At 40.9% G+C, this 23,786-nt stretch overlaps 1 protein-coding gene across 1 annotated transcript; it reads left to right on the top strand.

Moving 5' to 3' along the window:
• Positions 1–44: 44 nt before the first annotated feature.
• dctn5 (dynactin 5) lies at positions 45–16,704 on the top strand. The gene is made up of 7 exons (XM_073060923.1): positions 45–199; positions 554–622; positions 4,192–4,310; positions 6,417–6,528; positions 11,722–11,824; positions 12,805–12,936; positions 14,981–16,704. The coding sequence occupies exons 1-6, from the start codon at positions 152–154 to the stop codon at positions 12,900–12,902; spliced, it is 549 nt and encodes a 182-aa protein (XP_072917024.1). The 5' UTR covers positions 45–151; the 3' UTR covers positions 12,903–12,936; positions 14,981–16,704.
• The last annotated feature ends 7,082 nt before the right edge of the window (positions 16,705–23,786 follow it).

The following is a 23,786-nucleotide window of genomic DNA, read 5'->3' as shown; positions in this document are numbered from 1 at the left end:
ACTGAAGAGAATTATCCCAATGTCGTCGAGTAATGTCTATTGGCGTTAACAGTCCGCAAGTAAATTAAAGGAGGCGCTGTGTTTGCACCTTGCCCCGGAAGTACTCGCGGTTCCGGTGGGCGTGAGCGGACAGCTGAGGGAGGAGGCGGCGATGGAGTTGTGCGAGATCTTGTATAACAAGGCGGAATATATCGAGACGGTGAGTTGCCCAGGCTGTCTGTTTTCTCCACAGAACGGTACCAGTCACCAGAGAATGGAAAGGGAGCCCATCAGTGGGGACCAGGGGAGGTGGCGACCAGTAATCGAGGGAGGGGCTGCGTTGCAGGGGCACCTCTGTTTCGGGGGCATTTGTCGGGGTGGAGAATGGGGGGGGGGGGTGAAGGCATGAGTATGAGACGGGGTTGGGGACCAACAGTGGGAGGGTGGGGTTGGATGGACACCATTCATGTGAGACGCGGTAGGGAGGGGGCATTAGTGCTGGACAGGGTTGTAAGGGCTGCTTTAGTAGGGTGGTGGGTTCATCTAATCTGAGATGGTTTGTTTTCGTCTGCAGGCCTCTGGTAACAAGGTGAGCAGGCAATCGGTCCTGTGCGGAAGCCAGAACATAGTATTAAATGGAAAGGTAAATGGGAGAGTTCACTGAGATGTCATTAAAAGCAGTATTTGGTCCAGACTCGTAATTCTGTTGTCTGTATCCTGACTCTTATGTACGTCACTTCTGGCCCACGTTGTTGCCCTGTTCAGCAGAATCTTGACTTTACAATCACCATCCTTATATTTAATTTCACGTTTCCCTCCACCCCTCTAATTCTTGATGGCCCCTCACCATTTATGTCTATGTTTCACCCAATTATTTATACCTGAAATCATTCAGTTGTCTGGGATCTAAGCTCTGAAATTCTCTTCCTTGCAAGTAAAAGGCTGCTGCTTTGATCAAGCTGTTTGTCACCTAATTTTTATTTGTGAAGTTGTGCAGCTTCCTTAATTTTATCATGTTGAGCAGCCAAATCAATGTTAGTTGATGTTTATCACTTTGCTTTTTGAGCAAATGGTGAGCAGTGTTATACTGAGTATTGCTTTATTATTGTAGCATAGACAAGATAAAGCAAAGAGCTTTTGTTTTTCATCCATCCAGACAGTTCATGTCTTATAATCAGATCGAGGTGGTAAAAATGTATTATGCACAATATACTACCATGGGAGTGGAATTAGCCCATTTGGCCCATTGAGTCTGCTTCTCAATTTCATCATGGCTGATCCATTTTCCCCCTGAGCCCCAGTCTCCTGCCTTCTCCCTGTATCCCTTCATGCCCTGACCAATCAAGAATCTATTAACCTCTGCCTTAAATGTGCCCAATATGCCCAATGACCTAGCCTCCACAGCTGGCTGTGGCAACAAATTCTACAAATTCACCACTCGGGCTAAGAAATTTCTCCTCATCTCAGTTCTAAATGAATGTTCCTGTATTCTGAGGCTGTGTCCTCTAGTCATAGACACCATCCCCCCTGTAAGAAACATCCTCTCCACATCCACTCTTCAGTCCTTTCACCATTTGATAGGTTTCAGTAAGGTCCCCCCTCATTCTTCTGAATTCCAGTGAGTACAAGCCCAGAGCAATCTAATGCTCCTCATATGATCCTTTCAATCCCAGAATCATTTTCGTGAACCTCCTTTAAACCCTTCCCATTGTCAGAACATCCCTTCTTAGATAAGAGGCCCAAAATTGCTCACAGTACTCCAAGTGAGGTTTCACCAGTGCCTCAAAGTCTCAACGTTACATGCTTGTTTTTATATTCTATACCAGGTAAACTTGAGCAGGGTGGAAGTCTCACTTGCATGGGTCCCAGCTATGCCAACCTTTTTGTTGGCTATGTGGAACAGTCTACATTCCAGTCCTACACTGGTATCACTCCCTATCTTTTCCTACATTGGCAACTGCATTGGTGCTGCTTCCTGCACCCATGCGGAGCTGAGCTTGTCGACTTCACTAACTTTGCCTCCAACTTCCACCCTGCCTTGAAATTTACCTGCTCCATTTCTGACACTTCCCTCTCCTTTCTCGATCTCTGTCTCTACCTCTGGAGACAGCTTATCTACTGATGTCTATTATAAACCCACTGACTCTTCCAGCTATCTGGACTATATCTTTTCCCACACTGTTACTTGTGAAAATACCATCCCCTTTTCTCATTCCTCTGTCTCTGCCGCATCTGCTCTCGGGATGAGGCTTTTCATTCTCGAACTAAGACGATGTCCTCCAAAGAAAGGGGCTTCTCTTCCTCCATCAACACTACCCTCAACTGCATCTCTTCCATTTTGTGCACATCTGCCCTCACCCCAGCCTCCCACCACTGCACCAGGGATAGGGTTCCTCTTGTCCTCACCTACCATCCCACCAGCCTCTGCATCCAGTACATAATTCTCTGTTACTTCTGCCATCTCCAAAGGGATCCCACCACCAAGCACATCATTCCCTACCCCCCCCACTTCTGCTTTCTGCAGAGATCGCTCCCTATGTGACTCCCTTGTCCATTAATCCCTCCCAGTACTTACCCTTGCAAGTGGTACAAGTGCTACAAGTGCTACACCTGCCCTTACACCACCTCTCTCCCTACCATTCAGGGCCCCAAAGAGTCCTTCCAAGTGAGGCGGCACTTCACTTGTGAGTCTTTTGGGGTCATCTACTGTATCCAGTGCTCCCTGTGTGGCTTCCTGTATATTGGTCTATCCGCCAGAAAAAGCAGGATCTCCCAGTGGCCACCCATTATAATTCCACTTCCCATTCCCATTCTGACATGTCAGTCCATGGCCTCCTCTACTGCTGCGATGAGGCAACACTTGGGTTAGAGGAGCAAAACTTTGTATTCCATCTGGCTAGCCTCCAACCTGATGGAATGATATCAATTTCTTGAACTTCTTGTAATGGTCTCCCTACCATTCCCCATTCTCAATTCCCAATTCCCTTTTTCACCTTATCTCCTTACCTGTCCATCACCTCACTCTGGTGTTCTTCCATGGCCTTCTCTCCTCTCCTTTCAAATACCCCCTTCTCCAGCCCTGTATCTCTTTCACCAGTGAACTTCCCAGCTCTTTACTTCACCCCTTCCCGTCTCAATTTCACACATTACTTTGTGTTTCTTCCTCCCCTCCCCTTCTTACTCTGACTCCTCATCTTTTTTCCTCCAGTCCTGATGAAGGGTCTCGGAGTGAAACACAACTGTACTATTTTCCATAGATGCTGCTTGGCCTGCTGAGTTCCTCCAGCATTTTGTGTGTGTTAACGGGGCTAGAATCTTGATTATTGAAGTTATTAGGTTTAGAGGTGAAAGCTGCTGTTTCTTATCGGCTTTGTTTTCCCCTGAAGGCCCACTTGTGTTCTGGTATCTTCTTTCAAGCAGTGAATTGCATTCTTTATTCTCTCAATCTCAGTGGTATCCAGCATGGTGTTTGGTAGGGTGGAGATGCCTCTCTATGAAAGGAAGTGTAAGACATTTCTTCCTTCTGCTAGCCTGCAGGTCACCTTTGGGGAAGGTGTAGCACCTGCTTAGCCCCCAGATCAGCGTCACATGAAGCCATGGGAACAGGTGGCGGATGGCCGTATGAGTAGTTGGTGCATATCACAAGTCCTAGTTTTGTGACCACTGATGCCAGATAGATAATCCCTTAAAATTGATAATGGCTGGGGTCATCTGTCTTGTAAAGACACTGCCCAGAAGAAGGCAATGGCAAACCACCTGTGTAGGAAAAATTTGCCAAGGAGAGTCATGGTCAAAGACCATGGTCAGCCACGTCCCACAACACGACACGTAATGATGATCTGCCATGGAGCACATCTCAGTAGAGCCACTTGTGCTTCTCACTACCCCATTCCTTCACTGATACAACCGTTAACTCGGCACTATTGGTTCATGATGTGTCAGTGACTGGGACTGCTTTCTTCCCCTGATTCATTACCTTGATAGCTAATTCCTTCACTTGTGTGACTTTCTAACTAATGTGTGGCTGAAACCATCCCAGCCAGAACATTTAACTAGGAAGCCAAGGTTCCTGATACTGCTTTCTGAACCTCTCTTGTTCTGGATATGTTTCATTCCTTAGATTGATATCAGTAATGAAGTTTCCACACGAGTTTTTCACTCTATGCCTATTTTACATGGTGAATTTAATGTGGTTTTTATTTTTAAAAACAGACGATTGTTATGAACGACTGCATTATCCGTGGAGACCTGGCGAATGTGAGAGTTGGACGGCATTGTGTCATCAAGAGCCGAAGTGTCATAAGGCCGCCTTTTAAGAAATTTAGCAAAGGGTGAGGTTCTTACATTGTATAATCCAGATCTCACTGTAACATGCCATTGGGCTGGGTTTATAGATGAATTGGATTGAGAGCTTGTTTTGGCCACCTTTCCCCTTCCAGAAGTTTCTGAATCTGTTTTTGCACAAAATGGTTACTTTTAAAAGTTCAAACAAATGAGAAGGGTGTTTATGCGGAGTTGTTAGCTAAGGAGCACCCGAGCACATAAACAGATACTTCAGCTCATTTAGTTTGTGCTGAACTGTTATTCGGCCTACTGACATTGACCTGCGCCATGGCCCAACAAACTCTCCCATCCTGTACTTAATCCAAATATTGTCATTGAACCCACATCCACCACTTCCACTGGCAGCTCGTTCCACACTCGCACCACATTCTGAGTGAAGGTTCCACTTAAATATTTCACCTTGTATTAATATTGTTATATGAAGTAATTTTTTTCCACATAGACTGGGACTGTCATATTGTTAAGGGCTTAGATGGGGTGGAATTTATTGTGCATTTGAGAACCCTGCAAGGCAGAAGGCAAAGCTTGACCTCCTCTTGGAAATGGAGCAGGGCAAATGTTTGAGGTGACATGGGGGGGGTGACTTCGGCATGAGTGACCATATCTGTAACTATATGGTTTTGTGTAGGTCTTGTAGCTTTAGTTTTTTGGTTCGGTTGGGTGGTAGAGTTGGTCTCCTGACTTGGTGTGTCTGGGTAGTCTTGTTTTGTCTGGTGGATTTGGAGCTCCTTTCTGGGGTACGCGCTAAGATGGTAGCGCGATATTAATACGCAGCAGCCTCTCCAGACTCTGGATTGGGGATTGCCAAACATTATGTGGATTTTCTGGTGTAGTCTGTTTTGTCATGTGCTTTTGTGATATCATTCTGGAGGAACGTTGTCTCATTTTTTAACTGCATTGCATTTGTGGTTTCTAAATGACAATAAACTGAAATTCAATTCAATAATTCAATTAGTTTTGAAATAGTCACAGAAAGGGATAGAACTGGTCCACCGGTTCATGCTCTAACTTGGAGTAAGGTGAATTTTGATGGTATGAGATAGGAGCTTGCAAAGGTTGATTAGAGTTAGTTGCTTGTGGACAAAAGGACTACAGGCAAGTGGGAGGCTTTTAAAGGTGCAATTAGTGAGATCTTAAGGTCTACATGTTCCTGAAGGGCAAGGTTGGTAGGGGCAGAGAACCCTGGATGATGAGGGATATTAAGGCCCTCTGTAGGATAAAGGAGACATGGGTTAAGTACAAGCATCTGGGATCATGAATCTCTGAAGGAATATAAGGGATGCTGGAGTGTACTTGAGAAGGAAATTGGGAAGGCAGAAAGAAACATGCGGTAATGTTGGCAGAAAAAATCCAAAGAGATTTTACGTTCTTAAAGGGGAAAGGGGTAACCAGAGAGAGTACGGCTTTTCAAAGACCTAAGAGGACACATTTGTGTGGAGCTGCAGGGGATGGGCAAATAATATTTCTTTATGAATATTTCTCCTGCTTTTACCATGGAGAAAGACATAAGACTTCAGAACCAGGAAAAGTAACTGGGGAGGTCTTGGCTAGTTACTGTTATAGGAAAGGAGATGCTAGATGTCTTAAGTGGTATGACAGATAAATCACTAGAGCTTGTACAGGTATATTCAAGAACACTGGGAAGCCAGAGGAGAAATTGCACGCACTCTGGCTGAGATGTTTGTGTCACGTTTGGCCATGGGTGAGGTGCCAGCAGACTGGGGGGTGGGGGGGGGGGGGTGACAAGCATTGTGCCTTTACTTAAGAAGGGCAGCATAGTAAAACTGGGAACTGTAGCCAAAAAATCTAGCATCTGTAGAGATAAGTTACTGGAACATATGCTGAGGGATAATACATACATACATTTGGAAAGGTAGTGGTTGATTAGGGATATTCAGCATGGCTTTGTGTGTTGCTGATCATGTTTTACAAACTTCACTGAGTTTTTTGAAGTGACTAAGAAAATTGATGAAGGCAGTGGAGGAGATGTAATTTATATTGACTTCAGTAGCCTTTGTTAAGGTTCCACATGGTATAAGAAAGTGTTTGTTAATTTAGCTGTTATTAAATTAAAATTCTCCTTTGCAATGCAGGGTTGCCTTCTTCCCACTGCACATTGGTGACCATGTATTCATTGAGGAAGACTGTGTGGTAAATGCAGCCCAGATTGGATCTTATGTTCACATAGGGAAGAACTGTGTTATTGTAAGTACAGTACATTTTTAATCACTCAGTCTGTAATTGTACAGTACGTTGTCCATATGTAGCTTGAAGTAGGAGGCAGGAACTTTCAACAGAGTCTAGTGACTTTCTGAGCTTTGGAAATGTGTTGGGGATTGTATGTGGAAATGCTGTGGTTGAAGGCATGGGGTATCTGTTTTTAGGAATGAAAAAGCTGGATAAACACTTTGTGGGTTTAGCAAGTGTAATTCTGGATGCTGTGCTTTTTAATATGCCGTTCAACTCATCAAATGACTAAAGACAACACTAACTTTTAACATGGAAAATAATTAAGTATTTGTTAAATGTTATATAATTTGTAGCATCTGTTTTGTATTGGTAGGAGGTGTACTGGGGTTTTTCCAGGATAACAATAAAAGTTCACTTATTGTTTTATGTCATTATTTGACATTAGTTTAACCCCTTCCAACATGTGGTAGCCTCATTTGACAGGCACCTCTTCAAGCATCCTAAACCATCATTCCCCTCACTCTTGGTGCACGGTTAATAGAACAATAAATATTGACCATTCTTTATATATTGTCATGGGATTGTTAGTTTTTATTCCTCCAGGGTAAAGGAGTCTGAAATTAGAGGTCATATTGGCCTTCAGTTCTTTATTCATCTTGAATGGAGCACACTCCCTTGGCATTGCATTGAACCTCTAGCCATGGGTAGAAGAACCAACCCCTTTCAAATTGCTCTGTCATTTTCAACCAATTATCTCTAGATCTTCTTGTACCTTTTCCAGAAATGTTGGAGTTGTATGGCAGGGAAACAGGTCCAAGTCATCGATGCTGACCAAGTAGCCTCCCTGAGTTGTCCCATCTGCCTTTCCAATCAACTTCTATTGAGATGTCTTTTAAATGTCATATTGTACCCACCTCTCAAGCTTCCTCTGGCAGCTTGTTTCATATACGTACCACCTTCTGTGTGGTGCAAGCTGCCCCTTGGGTCCTTTCTAATTCTTTTCCCTCTCATTTTAAAATTATGACCTGTACTTTCAGACTCCCTTACGCTGGAGGAAAAAACTGACCACCCCCTTATCTAGCTCCATCATTGCCTTATAAGCTTCTATGAGGTCATACTTGGCCTCCTGCTCTCAATGTATTTTTCCTCTCCTTATAACTCAAGCCCTCCAGTGAATCTTTCCTAGCCCCTTCTGCAGCTTAATCACATCCTACCTATAGCTGGATGACCAGAACTGCACACAATACTTCCAAGATTGGTCTCACCAATGTCTTGTACGTGCGTAACATGACTTTCCAAATGCTTTATTCGATGACCTGACTAATGAAGAAAAGCGTGCCAAATGCCTTAATCACCACCCTGCCTAACTGTGTTTCTGCTTTCAGGGAACTATGTACCTATATCTTTACATCACTCTCCACCAGAGCCCTGTGTCCCCTAATTTGTATTTGCTCTTTGGATTATTTGTATCAAACCCTCTGCACTTTTCAGTATTAAAGTTAACTTGCCATGCCACAAGCCTGTTTGTATCTTCTTTGGGCCTTGTATACAGTGGATTCTGGTTAATTGGAACACTTTGAGACCAGTACATTTTGGCCTATGTAAGTGGCTGTCCCAATTAGCAGGTTTCATGGAATATTTTTTTTAAAAACTACTGTTTAACTGAATAACAAATTATGTGGTTAAATGAAATGTGGAACAAATCAGAACACTACAAATACTACCACAGGTCTACAAAGCTGTGCATTAGTTTCTAATAGTTATCAACAGAGGAATTCAGCCTGTGTATGCTGCTGTACTTTTGACTGTAAATGAACAAAATTAAAACCTCATATAGATGATGGACTGCCTTCATATAATGCTTTCAATGATTGCTTCTCCATATTCCTCATAGTGCCTAACTTGTTGAAGTAGTGAAATCGTTTCATTTACATTCATGGCTCTTTCTGGCATCTCCAAGCCTGAATCCTTGAAACCACAGTGAGCAGAACAGTTCTGAATTGTCTTACTGCTTATTTCTCACCAACGCATGCAGCTGACACTATTTTAAAAACTGTTTGCTCTAAGCACGGTGTAGCGTCTAACGGCCACACGTGCACGTGACTGGCGCTAGTTGGAAACTGTTCTGCAACAGTCTCTTGTCCCAATTAAATGGTGTAAATAAATGAAGGGAATCTTGGCAATTTTCTCAATTTAGTTTTTGTTCTTTAAGTGGTGTCACATATAAGCAACTGTGCCGATGAACCGATGGTCTAATTAACCAGAATCCACTGTACATCCAAAGTTCTGCTGGAAATGGTGCCCTGACACTCAATCCAAGGCAGTAACATTTACTGAAAAGGAGTGGTTAAAATTCTGAGGAGCATCACTACACCAACCATTCCAAAAGTCAAACTGCTCTTACTCTGTTACTTAGTCAATTTTCTATCCATATCCTGAGTCCCATTAATTCCATGGTCTTCAGTCCTGGTAACTTGTCTGCTATGTTGCATTTTAGCTGAAGCCTTTTGAAACCTCATTGAAGTCAACAGTTTGCCTTTAGCAAATCCAGGCTCCCTTTCCTTAATCAATCCATACACATCCAAATGACTGATAATTCTGTTGTTAATTGTTTCCCCACCAGAGAGGTGAACCTGTTTGGTTTATAAGTGGTGGATTTATTCCTGCACTTTAATAAGGATGTAATTTTAAAAAATTTCTATCATTGGTTCTAGCCTTAAATCTCTCGAGGTTTGTAACTTTATAGGTCGGACCTCTGCAGCTTCCTCTCTCAGCAGCCTAGGATGATTTATCCATTTTAAGTGCAGTTGGCTATTCTGGTATCTACACTTTATCAACATTTCCTTCATCCAGAATCTTGGTGAGGGAAGATTCTAATCAAGAGAATCATGATAAGGATTTGTCATTTCACAAGGCTATTTCTATCTTCTTTGAGTTGTGTGTACAGTGGATTCGGGTTAATTGGAACACATTGGAACCAGTACATTTTGGCCCATGTAAGCGGCTATCCCAATTAGCTGGTTTCATGGAATTAAAACAAAACTACCATTTAACTGAATAACAAGTTGTGCATTTAAATGAAATACAAAACAAATTGGAACACTACAAATTAGAACACTCCAGAATCTTGACTGCATTCTGTGATCCTGGGATTCTAGCAGCATCTTTCAGCAGTTCATCAACTGCTGTTAAATTTACATGGAATGTGCTATGGCTGCATCAGTTTTGCTTTTTAACATCTATGTACCTATATTTCCAACAACAGATTTGTGCACTTTTTATGCAGGCAGCTTTTGAGAAGTTATGTGCCTTGTTGGAATTGTGTAGTTAACACAAAAGTGGTTGTTAAAATACTTCATAGATATAAAGAGCATTGGGACGTCCCAGATGGTAAACTTTTCTAGTGTAAATAATGCTGAGGTGTAAATAATCATCAGAAGGTTGAGGATTTATTTGCATATTAAACTGTCATTTTAATCTTGCCTGTTCTGTTTTAGCAACTAGTTCTGTAATCCTGAAAAGTGAACTGATGCTGACCTTACCATGGTGCCTGATCTACTTACAAGTTTATTTCTGTTTCGATCTTGATTGTCTGTATTAAATTATACAATCCACACCTATTCATTTAAACTTTTTTGTGCTTAAGTATTGACCTTTCAATCAAATCAGTCAGTTCAAATGAAATAAACACCATGTGTATACAATTTCTATTTTTTAAAAAATAACTAATTTCAGAAAAGAACATCTTTGAATTGGGCATTGATTGAACAGATTTCATGATCCTTTCCCTAATATGACATAATGAGTTGAATGAACTAAACTGATTAGTTGGGGCAGATGTGATAGTTTAAACCTTCAAATCATCAATTCTTACACCATGGCAAGAGTGAACATAGCAACAAGACACAAGGTGGTCATCCTGTATCAGCAAAGACTCTCTCAAGCAGAAATTTTGTGATGTGCTGACCAAGCTCTTCTGAAGAAGCACCAAGAAACGACGGACAAGGTTGAGGACTAGAAACGCAGTGATCAGCCATGGAAACTGAGTACAACAGTCGAGAGATGTGTCAAACTGATGGGAAGAAGTTGAGTACTGCTGTCAGCTCTGAACTTTCAGAAACCCCCTGAAACCCAAGTACACCCCTCTACTGTCCAGACAAGTCTTGTCAGAAGTGGTCGTCTTGGAAGAATTCCTGTCAAAAAGCTATTCCCACTGAAGTGGAAACAAAGCCAAGAGACTCACTTACGTACAAAAACATAAGACTGGGGTGCTGAACAGCGGTAGCAAGTGCTCTGGACTAACAAGTCAAAATTTGAAATTTTTTGCTCAAATAGGAGGCAATTTGTCCATAGAAGAGCTGGAAAGTGCTACACGGAAGAGTGTCTACAGCCAACAGTGAAGCATGGCAGAGGCTCCCTGCAAGTTTGGGTCTGTGTTTCTGCAAGTTTGGGTCTGTGATGTAGTCAGAATTAATAGAACCCTCACTGCTGAGAAGTAGAAGAAGATTCCCATCTATCATGCAATACCATCAGGGAGGCCTCTGAAGGGTCCCAACTTCACTCTACAGCTGGATAATCAGCCCAAACACACATTCATAAATAGCTATCTTCAGTGAAAGGAGACAGAACTTTTACAACAGATGGTATGGCCTCCACAGAGCTCTGATCTCAACATCACTGAGACTGTCTGGGACTACCTGGAGTGACAGAAGCAAGTGAGGCTAGCCAAAGTCTTCAGAAGAACTGTGGCAAGTTCTCTACAAGATACGTGGACAACCTGCCAGTCAATTTTCTTATAAAATTGTACAGCAGGTGGTTACATCAATTACTGATTTTATTTATTTTAAACTATCTACTGTTTTTTATAGTAATATTTTTGATATTTAGAAATTTTTCATTTTTTTAAAAACCTCTGCTTTACGGATTTCTTTACATGTGCTTAAGACTTTTGCACAGTATGGTGTCTTTTGTCAAAGGGCACTGTTGTGCAGCATGGGTGAATAGTAGAGGAAATTTTACTCGGGAGTGTTGAGTACAAGGCCCATTCTTGCGTATGCTTTTGATTGGAGCTCGAGTAAAAGCGACATTGTCTGCAAGTGACCTTTGAGATTTGTTTCAGTTGTTGTTACTGCAGTAAAAATAAGTGATATTAACTAACTAAGATGAAATAATGGACATGTTTGTTTTCCACCATCTACCTCTTCGTAGGGTCGGAGGTGTGTTCTCAAAGATTGCTGCAAGATTCTGGAAAACACTGTCCTTCCTCCAGAAACTGTGGTCCCTCCTTTCACAGTCTTCTCTGGCTGCCCAGGTAATTGAGAGCCTTGCATAATCACCAGAGTCTAACGTGATCACTGGACTGGAGAAAGGCTGACCACCATGCTTCCTGCAGTTATGGCTAAAAATAACTGCGTACGCTTTGTTGTAGCCATACTGCACTAACTCTAAATTAACAATCAAGTAGTGTCCCGTTGAATAGAAAACTGAGTACAGAGGAAGCAAGTTCTTTACAGAAACTTCCAAACTCCCAACAGTACTATGAAATACTAATACTTGCACATGAACTTCTCAGTTGTAGTTTTGTGCTTTCTTTGAAATGGTAAAAGGGTTTGTTAGTATTGGGGCATGCGGTTGGTAGATTTCCCATTCTGTTTCTGCTGACCAGCATGCAACCCTTGATTCTCGAGTAAGTTTTCAGAAAAGAGGGACAGGCAAGAAGAGTGAAAGCTGCTGTGCTGCCCCTGAGCCAGGAGTCATCTTTGTTGATGCCTGACATCAAAGTGGTGATTTCCATGGCCAAAGGCAGTCTCCTTAACTCTGATGGTTGCAACTGTGTTGAATTTCTTTCTCTCGTTCCTCAGCAGCATAAATAGTTTGTGGTTGTCCTGGTTGAATGAGATCCTCTTCCTTTCAAGGTGTCAGCTCTGTTGAAGGCCACGAGTTTGGGTATTGAGCCAGGCATTTGAGAGAAAGATTTAAACATGTGTTGCCAATATGGTACAAGAGGGAGTGAATGCCTTTCAGATGGGTGCTATGCCACAGCACAGTGAACACAAGAGTTCTACTTGGTGTACTGGCCGATATTCATCGATTCCTTGTTACATATTCCAAGTTGACGACTGTGTTTCCTTTTTTATAAAGGTCTGTACTTGAAAAGTGCTACTTTAAGCATTAGTGTTTTACTGATTTTCTGAGGTGGTGAACTCTTTTTGTCACCTTCTTTATGAAAGGATTGTGATACTTCAGGGGTGAGGAGAATGGACTTTAAGATGATTTTGTATTTTCTGACAGGCCTTTTTACTGGTGAACTCCCTGAGTGCACACAGGAGCTCATGACTGATGTTACAAAAAGCTACTACCAGAAGTTCCTGCCACTTTCTCAGATTTGAGATGGGCCTTTCCTCCAAAGCACCATGAGAAAAGGTATGTTAAGGCAAAGTGAATCAGTTTGTGGGTTGGGGGGGGGGGATCTCTGCATTTAAACAGCACTTCCAGGTGGATGTGAGCAAGCACATTGATGCATAATGAGTCTGATACAGAGTTTGGTAAAGGTTATTTCTGTTTCTCTTCAGTTTCATTTATGACTTTTATAGGAACAACAGCAGTGATATCAACACTTCCTTCCTCCACCTCCACCACCATGCCCTCTGCCCTACTGCACCATCCTGCATTTCTGAGGCTCAGGTCAAGTCAAGTCAACTTTTATTGTCATTTTGACCATAACTGCTGGTACAGTGCATAGTAAAAATGTGACGACGTTTTTCAGGACCATGGTGTTACATGACACAGTACAAAAATCTAGACTGAACTACGTAATAAAAAAAACAACACAGAGAAAGCTACACTAGACTACAGACCTACACTGGACTGCATAAAGTGCACAAAAACAGTGCAGGCATTACAATAAATAATAAACAGGACAGTAGGGCAAGATGTCAGTCCAGGCTTCGGGTATTGAGGAATCTGATAGCTTGGGGGAAGAAACTGTTATAGGTCTGGTCGTGAGGGCCCGAGTGCTTTGGAGCCTTTTCCCAGACAGCAGGAGGGAGAAGAGATTGTATGAGGGGTGCATGGGGTCCTTCATAATGCTGTTTCCTTTGCGGATGCAGTGTGTAGTGTAAATGTCCATGATGGCAGGAAGAGAGACCCCGATGATCTTCTCAGCTGACCTCACTATCCGCTGCAGGGTCTTGTTATTGAGGGATTTGCACTGTTTTTGCATAGTCCTCCAAATCCACGACCAGAGCAAGCAAAGCAGCACCCTCTCCCTGGCTGATGTCCTAAGGATTGAGGACAGAATTACAATTGGTTCTCCTCTGTGGCGCTCCCAGCAACTTTGCCAACTCCAATTCCTGTATATAAAAAACCCCCAAAAAAAACAATAGTTAGCCCACAAATTTAGATTTGGAAGTTAAGGTAAGGCAGGTAAACAGCTAAGAGGACAATGGGTTATTAACTAAAGGCAGAACAAGTACGCAATTCCAGAAGTTAGCAAATACTAGGCCAGTGATGGGCGGCACACTCCACATTTGAGTAGGGTTTCATTTACACCAAAATTTGTACATGTTATCAATGTTGAAAAATTTATTCAATCCTGACATAGTGATATGAGATTAAATTGGGAATAACGTATGTGCCTTGGTAGATCAACAGCTGATGTATGATCTTGCATCATCCAAATTGGCTATAGCATTTAACCCTCTTATTGATGGGTGCACAGTAATTCATTGTATAACTGACAATGTTAAGTATTCAATAAGATCTCAAATTGTATGCCTTTGTGTAGAAGACAGCCATTGTACTTCGATGTCCACAATTATTCTGCTCTTTTAATTCACATTTTTGCCCACATGGATTACTTGTTTTTTTTTTTGCCAGAACATACAGGTTTAGATTAAGATTTTCAGCACAGACTGACTCATGGTCCTTACTGATGGTGCTTCACACATGCCTACTTCATCTCTCCTCTTCATGTCATCTAACTCTTTTGGGAATTTCACTCCAGGGATAATGGTCTTGTCTGATTTTTTTTTTTTTTTTAAACTGCTCTTGTTTTTGTATGTGAGTGGGGTGTGGAATGTAGTAGGGGGTTATCATTGACATTCATTTAATTCTTACATATTCACTTTCAGAAAGCTGTTATGTCATTTATTACTGAAAGTGACTGACAAAGGTGGGTCAGTGCATTTGGGGTACAGATTAACTGGAATTAGTAGAATGGCTTCCTCCTTTTCCTATATACCAGCAATGTGTTTGCTTGGGATCATATACAAATTATTAAGCATAGTTGCTAACCTTTTGTCAAGTCCACAGTGCTACAATCCTTTTTAAAATGGGTAATATAAAAAAGTTCCTTCTCATAATAGGCTGAAGATGTTAGGCCTTGACCCTGAATTGTCTGTTGTTCTATGTTCTGAGAATTTAAACTCTTTGATTATCTCACTTCAATTTTTTTCTCTCGTTGCAGAACCTGTTTTACTGAGGACCTGAAAGTGAACGACTGAACAAAGTTTAGACACTGCCTGGATATTCCCACTGTCTGAAGTGGGTCAGGCAAAGAGAAATTTGTGCATTATAAGTAGTTGTTTCTTTGGTCTGGAAAAGACTGGCTGCTCCTTCACACTTGAAACGACAGTGTGTGCAACCTTCAGTTCATAACTTAATTATTTTATTGGCTACGTTCAGTGCCACAAAACACTGAGCATGATATATGCTGTAATTATTCCTGAAACTAGTTCTGAGACGTGCAATCACTAAGCTTCCTGCATATTCGAACAAGGTTAATTGCATTAATCCAGTTCTTGTTAGAAAAGATCTTTTGTTGTGGGTACGTGTAATCGGTGCTGTTTCTCAGAAAAGTTATCCTGAGTTTCTTTACTGTTTGTATAAAGTGGCACCAACCTATGACTGATTCTTGACTAACTGTATAAATATCACCTGTTAAGATTCAAGCCGTAAGACAGGATACAGAAAAGGTGGCTGGGGGTAACAAGTTGTACTTCTAATAAGTACATAATGCAGAACAAATCTAGCAGTAATCACCATGAAGTGACATCATATAAATGAAATTAAATCAGACATATTATAAATCATACACCGTATAGTGAGGCAAGTGGTGATACTTGGTGCCAAGTGGCCTTTTCAGACAATTTCTCTTCTCATCAGCATCCTAGTCATTTACTTTTTACACGTTTATTAATATTTTTGCCAATTAAAATGGAGCATGTGTAATCTCCATTGAATATCTTAGTTATTTTGCCCTAAAACATAGTGGATTTTCTTAAGAATTAAAAAAAGATGGCGTCCATCTTGTTGACATAACTACAGGCAAAATGTTATAGTTTATGCAGGTACTGATCCAAAGAACATAATTCGCCACAATTTTCTAAAAATGTATGGAAGAATAATCTATAGATGAAAACCTCCTGTCCTTTAATGCAAAAATGTCACAGTATTTCCTGCATGTTTGCTGCATTCCTGACTACCTATTTATACTTTTGATAATATTGTTCAGAAAAACTTGGTGGTGACAGGTGAAGTTTATTTTGTCATTGAGGACAGTTTTCCAATTTTTGGACATTTCATAACTATTCATGACTGAAAACTTATAGAAGTGCTTCTTGACTAACTTCTTTCAACACTTGTATGTGGTATTGAGGACTTAAGTTTAACTATTTCATCCTCAAAATCAGTTTTGTTATCACTGATACGTCATGAACTGTATTTTTGGCAACAGTACAGTGCAAAACAAATATAAGTTATAATAAATAGTGTTTTAAAAAAAAGAGCCACAAATTCTAGGAATTGTCATTCCTTTAACATATTTTCCCTTAAATTTCACTTGAGAGTTACTTCAAGCAGCTCTTCCTGCGTCATTTTGCAGATGAATGGCCAAACAACTTGCCAACTGTTTCAATCTTGGATCTTAAAGGTGTTTTCTTTAATACCAGGTGCATTAAGTCTTTCATTTGTTTTCTCTATCAACAAATTGAAAAGAAAATCTTGGCACTTATGGTAGAATTGATATGTTTGTGATGTGTCCAATATTTTTTGGCAGTTTACTTGTGAAAACATCCACAAAATCTCATGTCTCAAGATCAAAATATTGCTTGTCTCTATTCTACAGTAGTAATCTTCCTCCTGTGTATTTGATGACATCATGATGGATGAATAAACGCAAGCCAGATATCAGCTGAGTATATTTCTCCTATTGCTGTGCCTTTACAGCAAACTTACACTGTCCAAAAATGTTTATTCCATATGCACCCAAGCTTGTCACTTTTCACACATGAAGAGTAAATATGACCAAATATTAAAGAAATTGCAATATTACTGGGCACTGCAGGCATTCCAGTTTGCCTACAGTTATAAATGACATCTGAATCCTGTCATTTTTAACCTCTTTAAGCCTGTGAATGTATTTTAACATTATCAATTGACAATGCCAAAAAATTGTTAGTTGAAGTAATTTTTGATGCCTTTTTCAGTCTGACAGATCTCTCTGAATATTACATACACTGCTTTCATAACATTAACCATTGCTACATTTTACCTTTACCTTAAATATCTTCTCTCTCCTTAGAGTGACACTAGTTTTCTTCTGATACTTTTCATTTGAAATTCATTTGGAGCTAAATATGTCTGACGTAACATAAAAGCTGACAGATTTTTTGATATCAGATGAAAGGAAACATACATTGGAGGGGTTTGTACAAACCCCATTTCCAGAAAAGTTGGGATATTTTCCAAAATGCAGAAAAAACAAAAATCTGTGATATGTTAATTCACGTGAACCTTTATTTAACTGACAAAAGTACAAAGAAAAGATTTTCAATAGTTTTACTGACCAACTTAATTGTATTTTGCAAATATACACAAACTTAGAATTTGATGGCTGCAACACACTCAACAAAAGTTGGGACAGAGTTAAAATAAGATTGAAAAGTGCACAGAATATTCAAGTAACACCGGTTTGGAAGACTCCACATTAAGCAGGCTAATTGGTAGCAGGTGAGGTGTCATGACTGGGTATAAAAGTAGCATCTATCAAAGGCTCAGTCTTTGCAAGCAAGAATGGGTCGTGGCTCACCCCTTTGTGCCAAAATTCATGAGAGAATTGTTAGTCAGTTCAAAAGGAACATTTCCCAACGCAAGATTGCAGAGAATTTAGGTCTTTCAACATCTACGGTACATAAGATTGTGAAAAGATTCAGAGACATCTCAGTGCGCAAAGGGCAAGATTGGAAACCACTGTTGAATGCGCGTGATCTTCGAGCCCTCAGGTGGCACTGCCTAAGAAACTATCATGCTACTGTGACAATTATAGCCACCTGGGCTCGGGAGTATTTTGGAAAATCATTGTCACTTAACACAGTCCATCGCTGCATCCAGAAATGCAACTTGAAACTGTATTATACAAGGAGGAAGCCATACATCAATTCTATGCAGAAATGCCGGCGAGTTCTCTGGGCCCGAGCTCATCTCAGATGGACCGAAAGACTGTGGAACCTTGTGCTGTGGTCAGATGAGTCCACATTTCAGCTAGTTTTCAGAAAAAACGGGTGTCGAGTTCTCCATGCCATCCTGATTGTTACCAGCAAAAGGTGCAAAAGCCAGCATCTGTGATGGTATGGGGGTGCATCAGTGCCCACGGCATGGGTGAGTTGCATGTATGTGAAGGTACCATTGACTCTGAGGCGTATATTAGGATTTTAGAGAGACATATGTTGCCATCAAGGCGACATCTCTTCCCAGGACGTCCATGCTTATTTCAGCAGGACAATGCCAGACCACATTCTGCACGGGCTACAACAGCATGGCTTTGTAGACACAGAGTGCGTGTGCTTGACTGGCCTGCTGCCAGTCCAGATCTATCTCCTATTGAAAATGTATGGCGCATCATGAAGAGGAGAATCAGACAACGGAGACCATGGACTGTTGAGCAGCTGAAGTCTTGTATCAAGCAAGAATGGACAAAATTTCCAATTGCAAATCTACTACAATTAGTATCCTCAGTTCCAAAACTATTTAAAAAGTGTTATTAAAAGGAAAAGTGATGTAACACAATGGTAAACATGCCTCTGTCCCAACTTTTGTTGAGTGTGTTGCAGCCATCAAATTCTAAATTTGTGTATATTTACAAAATACAATTAAGTTGGTCAGTAAAACAATTGAAAATCTTTTCTTTGTACTTTTGTCAGTTAAATAAAGGTTCATGTGAATTAACATATCACAGATTTTTGTTTTTATTGCATTTTGGAAAATATCCCAACGTTTCTGGAAATGGGGTTTGTATATATGTGGCAGGATCTAATTTGCAAAAGGCCAAAAAGTTGGTTAACTGCAGCCTGAAAATTGCCATTGAGCCCACCTTGCCTGTATCATCTGTCTAAAAGATAAATAATTTATTTTCTTGTTTACCTGCTTTTCCATATGCAGATAGTACACATTTAAAATTGTATTTGAGAGCCAGGGTGAGAGTTCAACTGCTAGGATTTCTGGTATGATAGGATTCTCAAGCCTCAATTTTCCCAACTTTTGAAAGTTGGCTTAGGTAGAGATAACTGCCCAGGCTATTGATAGATTGCCATAAGATTGGGTGATTTCTGCCCCTTTCGCTCTGTACTATCCCCGCCATACCCATCAAGCCTTTAGAATTTTGTTCCTCAAAAGGCAGAGAAACCAGAGCCTTTGAATGTTTTAAGGTAGTGGTGGCCAACCTTTTACATTCCATGTGTCAATTTTTTCACGCACGAGTTCAGATACGCCATACAGCTCTTGTGCCCCCATTCAATTCTTGTAAAAATATGTTAATATAGACATACTTAGCATTTTTACATGATATATTGATTTAATATGTAAACAAGATAAACATTACTTACCTTAATGAGACTTATAATAAATATATTTTGTCATCTTTTGATTTCTTCCTTTTTCTTAATCACATACTCTTTCCGTAACTCAGACCCAAGCACTAGCTTCAGTTTTCCTTCTATTTCAGTCTGATGTTGTGTTTTATAGTGTCTATTAAGATCATGTCTTCTATTATGTGAGAAAGTGTTTTCACAAACAATGCACAATGGTTTTCCTGACGGACCCGCTATAAATAAGAACCAATTTTCCCACTGTTCATTGAATTCACACTTACTATCACTTTTTGCTTTTCTTTTGCTCATTTTCTTTTGCACTGTGACGGGTAACTGAATGTAACATAAGGCTTAATTTTCACAAAAGTACAAAACTGCATATGTTCACAAAGGACAAACAAAGCACAACTCCATAGCACACGAGTGTCAATTGTAAACTGACTGGCAAAAACCTGTGATGCACCGCTGGTGCCTCAGGATCAAACAAGTATCAAACGTGTATTGAACAGTTATGGAATGAGGGCAGAACAAAAGTCCTTCTTTCCTAGTTTGACTCATTTGACATCTTTTTTATTGAAACATTAACGTGAAAGAAGATAACATTTGCCAAAAGATGTGCACAAAATAATAAAATAGCTAAAAATAATTTTTAAGTTTTAGACTTATTCTTGGTAAAAGCCATTTCTAGCTCTAAGCTACTTGAATTCCTGTTATAGATTTTTTTCAACAAATCGGTTTTTGGTTAATACTTTTTGCATGAGTAGGTTTACATTTTTATTATCATCACTGGGGTGCAATGCACACTTCTAATCATCCAATGCTCCACTTTTGGGGCATGCACCATAGGTTGGCATCCCTGTTTTAAGGTATGGGTCTTCTAGATTAGCAAGGGGATGAAAGTTACTATAGGACTATGGATTTGCTTTTGCAATCAGATCAGCAGCCATATTCTTGTTCAGAATCAGGTTTATTATCACCGGCATGTGTTGTGAAATTTAACTTGGCAGCAGCAGTTCAATGCAATACAAAATCTAGAAGTTTAAAAAAAGGTAAAAATAAATAAGTAAATATTGAATAGATCAAAAATTGTGCAAAATCAAAAATGTATATTTAAAAAGGTGAGGTGGTGTTCACGGGATCATTGTCTATTTAGGAATTGGATGGCAGAGGGGAAGAAGCTGTTCCTGAATTGCTGAGTGTGTGCCTTCAGGCTTCTGTACCTCCTACCTTATGGTAACAGTGAGAAAAGGGCATGCCCTGGGCGCTGGAGGTCCTTAATAATGGCTTTCTGAGACACAGTTCCTTGAAGATGTCTTGGGTACTTTGTAGGCTAGTACCCAAGATGGAGCTGACTAGATTTACAACACACTGTAGCTTATTTTGGTCCTGTGCAGTAGCCCCACCATACCAGACAGTGATGCAGCCTATCAGAATGCTCTCCATGGTACATCTGTAGAGGTTTTTGAGTATTTTTGTTGACATATCAAATCTCTATCAAACTCCTAGTGAAGTATAGTCGCTGTCTTGCCTTTATGACTGCATCGATATGTTGGGACCAGGTTAGGTCATAAGCGATCTTGACACCCAGGAACTTAAAACTGCTCACTTGACTTCTGATCCCTCTGAGGATTGGTATGTGTTCCTTTGTCTTACCCTTCTTGAGTCCACAATCAGCTCTTTCGGCTTACTGATGTTGAGTACAAAGTTGTTGCTGTGACACCACTCTATTAGTTGGCATATCTCTCTCCTGTTACCCTCTCGACTCCATCTGAGATTCTACCAACAATGGTTGTATTGTCAGCAAATTTATAGATAGTATATGAGCTATGCCTAGCCACACAGTCATGGGCATAGAGTAGGGCAGTAGGCTAAGCACCCCCCCCCCCCCCGAGGTGCAGCAGTGTTGATCATCAGTGAGGAGGAGCTATTATCACCAATCCGTACCGATTGTGGTCTTCTGAATGGATCCAATTGCAGAAAGTGGTACAGAGGCCCAGGTTCTGTAAATTATCGATCAGGACTGTGGGAATGATGGTGTTAAATGCTGAACTATAGTCAACGAACAGCGTCCTGACATGGGTGTTTGTATTGTCCAGGTGGTCTAAGGCCATGTGAAGAGCCATTGAGATTGTCTGCTGTTGACCTACTGTAGCGAAAGGCAAATTGTAGTGGGTCCAGATCCTTGCTGAGGCAGGATTTGATCTAGCCATGACCAACCTCTCAAAGCATTAAATCACTCTGGACGTGAGTGCTGCTCGGCAATAGTCAGTAACGCAGCTCACACTATTTTTCTTATAATTGGTATAATTGTTGCCTTTTTGAAGCAAGTGGAAACTTCTGCCTGTAGTAGTGAGAGGTTGAAAATGTCCTTGAATACTCCTGCCAGTTGGTTGGCACAAGTTTCCAGAGCCTTACCAGGTACTCCATTGGGGCCTTCCACCTTGCGAGGGTTCCCCCTCTTTTTATGTTGAGTGGTTTGAGGAGCCGAGTGGCCTACTCCTGCCCCTAATTTCAATGTTTGTATGTTCATTAGTAGCACCTGAGTGCAACAAGACCTCGTCAACATTTACTCATAGGCAGCAAACAACAATCACACTAGACAGTGGTCATCTTCCACAGGGCACAGCCTGTCTTTGATATTCAGTGGTGTTACTGTGGCGGCTGCAATTACCAGCCGCACCATCAACCAGGCATATTAAAGTGTCCTGTAGCCAACCATCCTCCTGATAATCTGGTAAACGACTGAGCTGTTGCATTACACCAGCCTAAATAGATGGGGCTGGATAATTGGATTGTGCCATTCTGCTACAGCTAGAGGGGTGTTCTCTGGAGTTGCTTCATTTATGTCATATCTTTTTAAGGAGAGGAATGTTTTCTCTCCCCTGCAATTTACTATGGACTGGTCAGCATCGAATATAAACCCAGTCAGGAGATGAGTGGGGGTCTGGGGCACTGTGCACTAAACCAGACATTGAAATTGATAGGGAAACACCAGACAGGGTTGTGTGAGGAATGTCAGGAAGAGGAGTCAGTAGAACATGTAATTCTGAGTTGCAGGAAATATGGGATATAGAGAGAGATGATGAGAATTAATCTAAGGGAATTGGGGGGTGCAGGAATTCACATTAAAAGGGTTGCTGGGCATGGGTGAGAGAACACAGGTCAGGGTATTTTTAGCTTTCTGAAGGGGTACAGGGTTTTTTTTATAGGATATGATGGATAAACAGAAATAGGGTACTAGGATGGGGAGGATAAAGTGTAGGTTAGGGTATGTGTATGTGTGCGATTGGGTGAAGGGATTTAGAATGTGAGTCCATCGCATACTCCGGAGCAGAAGGTGGTGGTAATGCACCATTAAGCTGGATGCCAACCGCTGTAAGACAAGAATGAGAGAGAGAGTGGGGGTCTCTTGGTTTGAGGAGCATTTACTTTGTTGTTGTAACCAAGTTCTGTTTTGTTTAGCTGATTCGAGTTTGGACTCCAGAACAGTTCTGTTGAGTCTGTAAACGTTTTGGGTAATAAAACCCCTATTTTTTTCACCTTTACCTGCTCTCCTAGTTTATGTTTACCCTGGTCCTTCCACCTCCGCAATATAAAAAGGATGGTGGTGGATTGGTGATTCACCGATACTTTTTCAAGGGCAATTACGGATGGATTATAAATGCCTTGTTGGTGTTGATCAGATTCTGAAAAATGAGAATAAACAAAATTCCTGAACCTCTTCACTTGCCCTATTACAAAACAGTGTTGTTCCATCGGACAATTAAATATGTCCAATCACTGCCACAACATTTTTCTGTTCTGTCTCTATACTATCCAATTACCATACAATTCAAATGCCTGTCAAACAACTGATTTGTCTGTGTGTGCATTGTGTATGTAGTAGACAAGTACACCAGAGTGTTGCATCCATAACAGCTGCACAAATGAAAATCTCTCACATGGCTAGGAATTGTCATGTGACAATTGTACATTGTCTCTGTACAGTCTGCATTCATTCTGCAGACAACACTCCCAGCTAATCCACATTTTACAACTTGCTGAACCCAACAAGACTATAGTGCCTTCACAGAGCAAAATTAACACAATGTCTTAAAGTAATATCATCAAATAAAACAATTTTGGAACTGAACTATGTAGAGATATCTTAGGCTTAGTCAAAGAGGAAGGCTTTAAAGACAGAAGGAGGAGTGAACATTTTAGCCCCCACAACTGGCTTTCTCAGTTGATTTTTCAATTGAGTGCCACAGTTCAGCACCAACTTATATCCTTCAATTTCTGTTTTGCCATATGTAATTAGCTGTAGAGTTTACACTACCAGCTTGGGTAAAGAATTACAAAGATTTTTTATTCTCTGGGTGAAAATTCTCTTCTCGCCTCATTCCTGAAGAACAACACTTGATTTTG

The sequence above is a fragment of the Hemitrygon akajei genome, chromosome 11 (genome assembly GCF_048418815.1).
Source record: "Hemitrygon akajei chromosome 11, sHemAka1.3, whole genome shotgun sequence".
Classification (NCBI taxonomy): Eukaryota; Metazoa; Chordata; class Chondrichthyes; order Myliobatiformes; family Dasyatidae; genus Hemitrygon; species Hemitrygon akajei.
The sequence above is the reverse complement of the archived record's forward strand: the minus strand, read 5'-3'. Positions and strand labels throughout refer to the sequence as shown.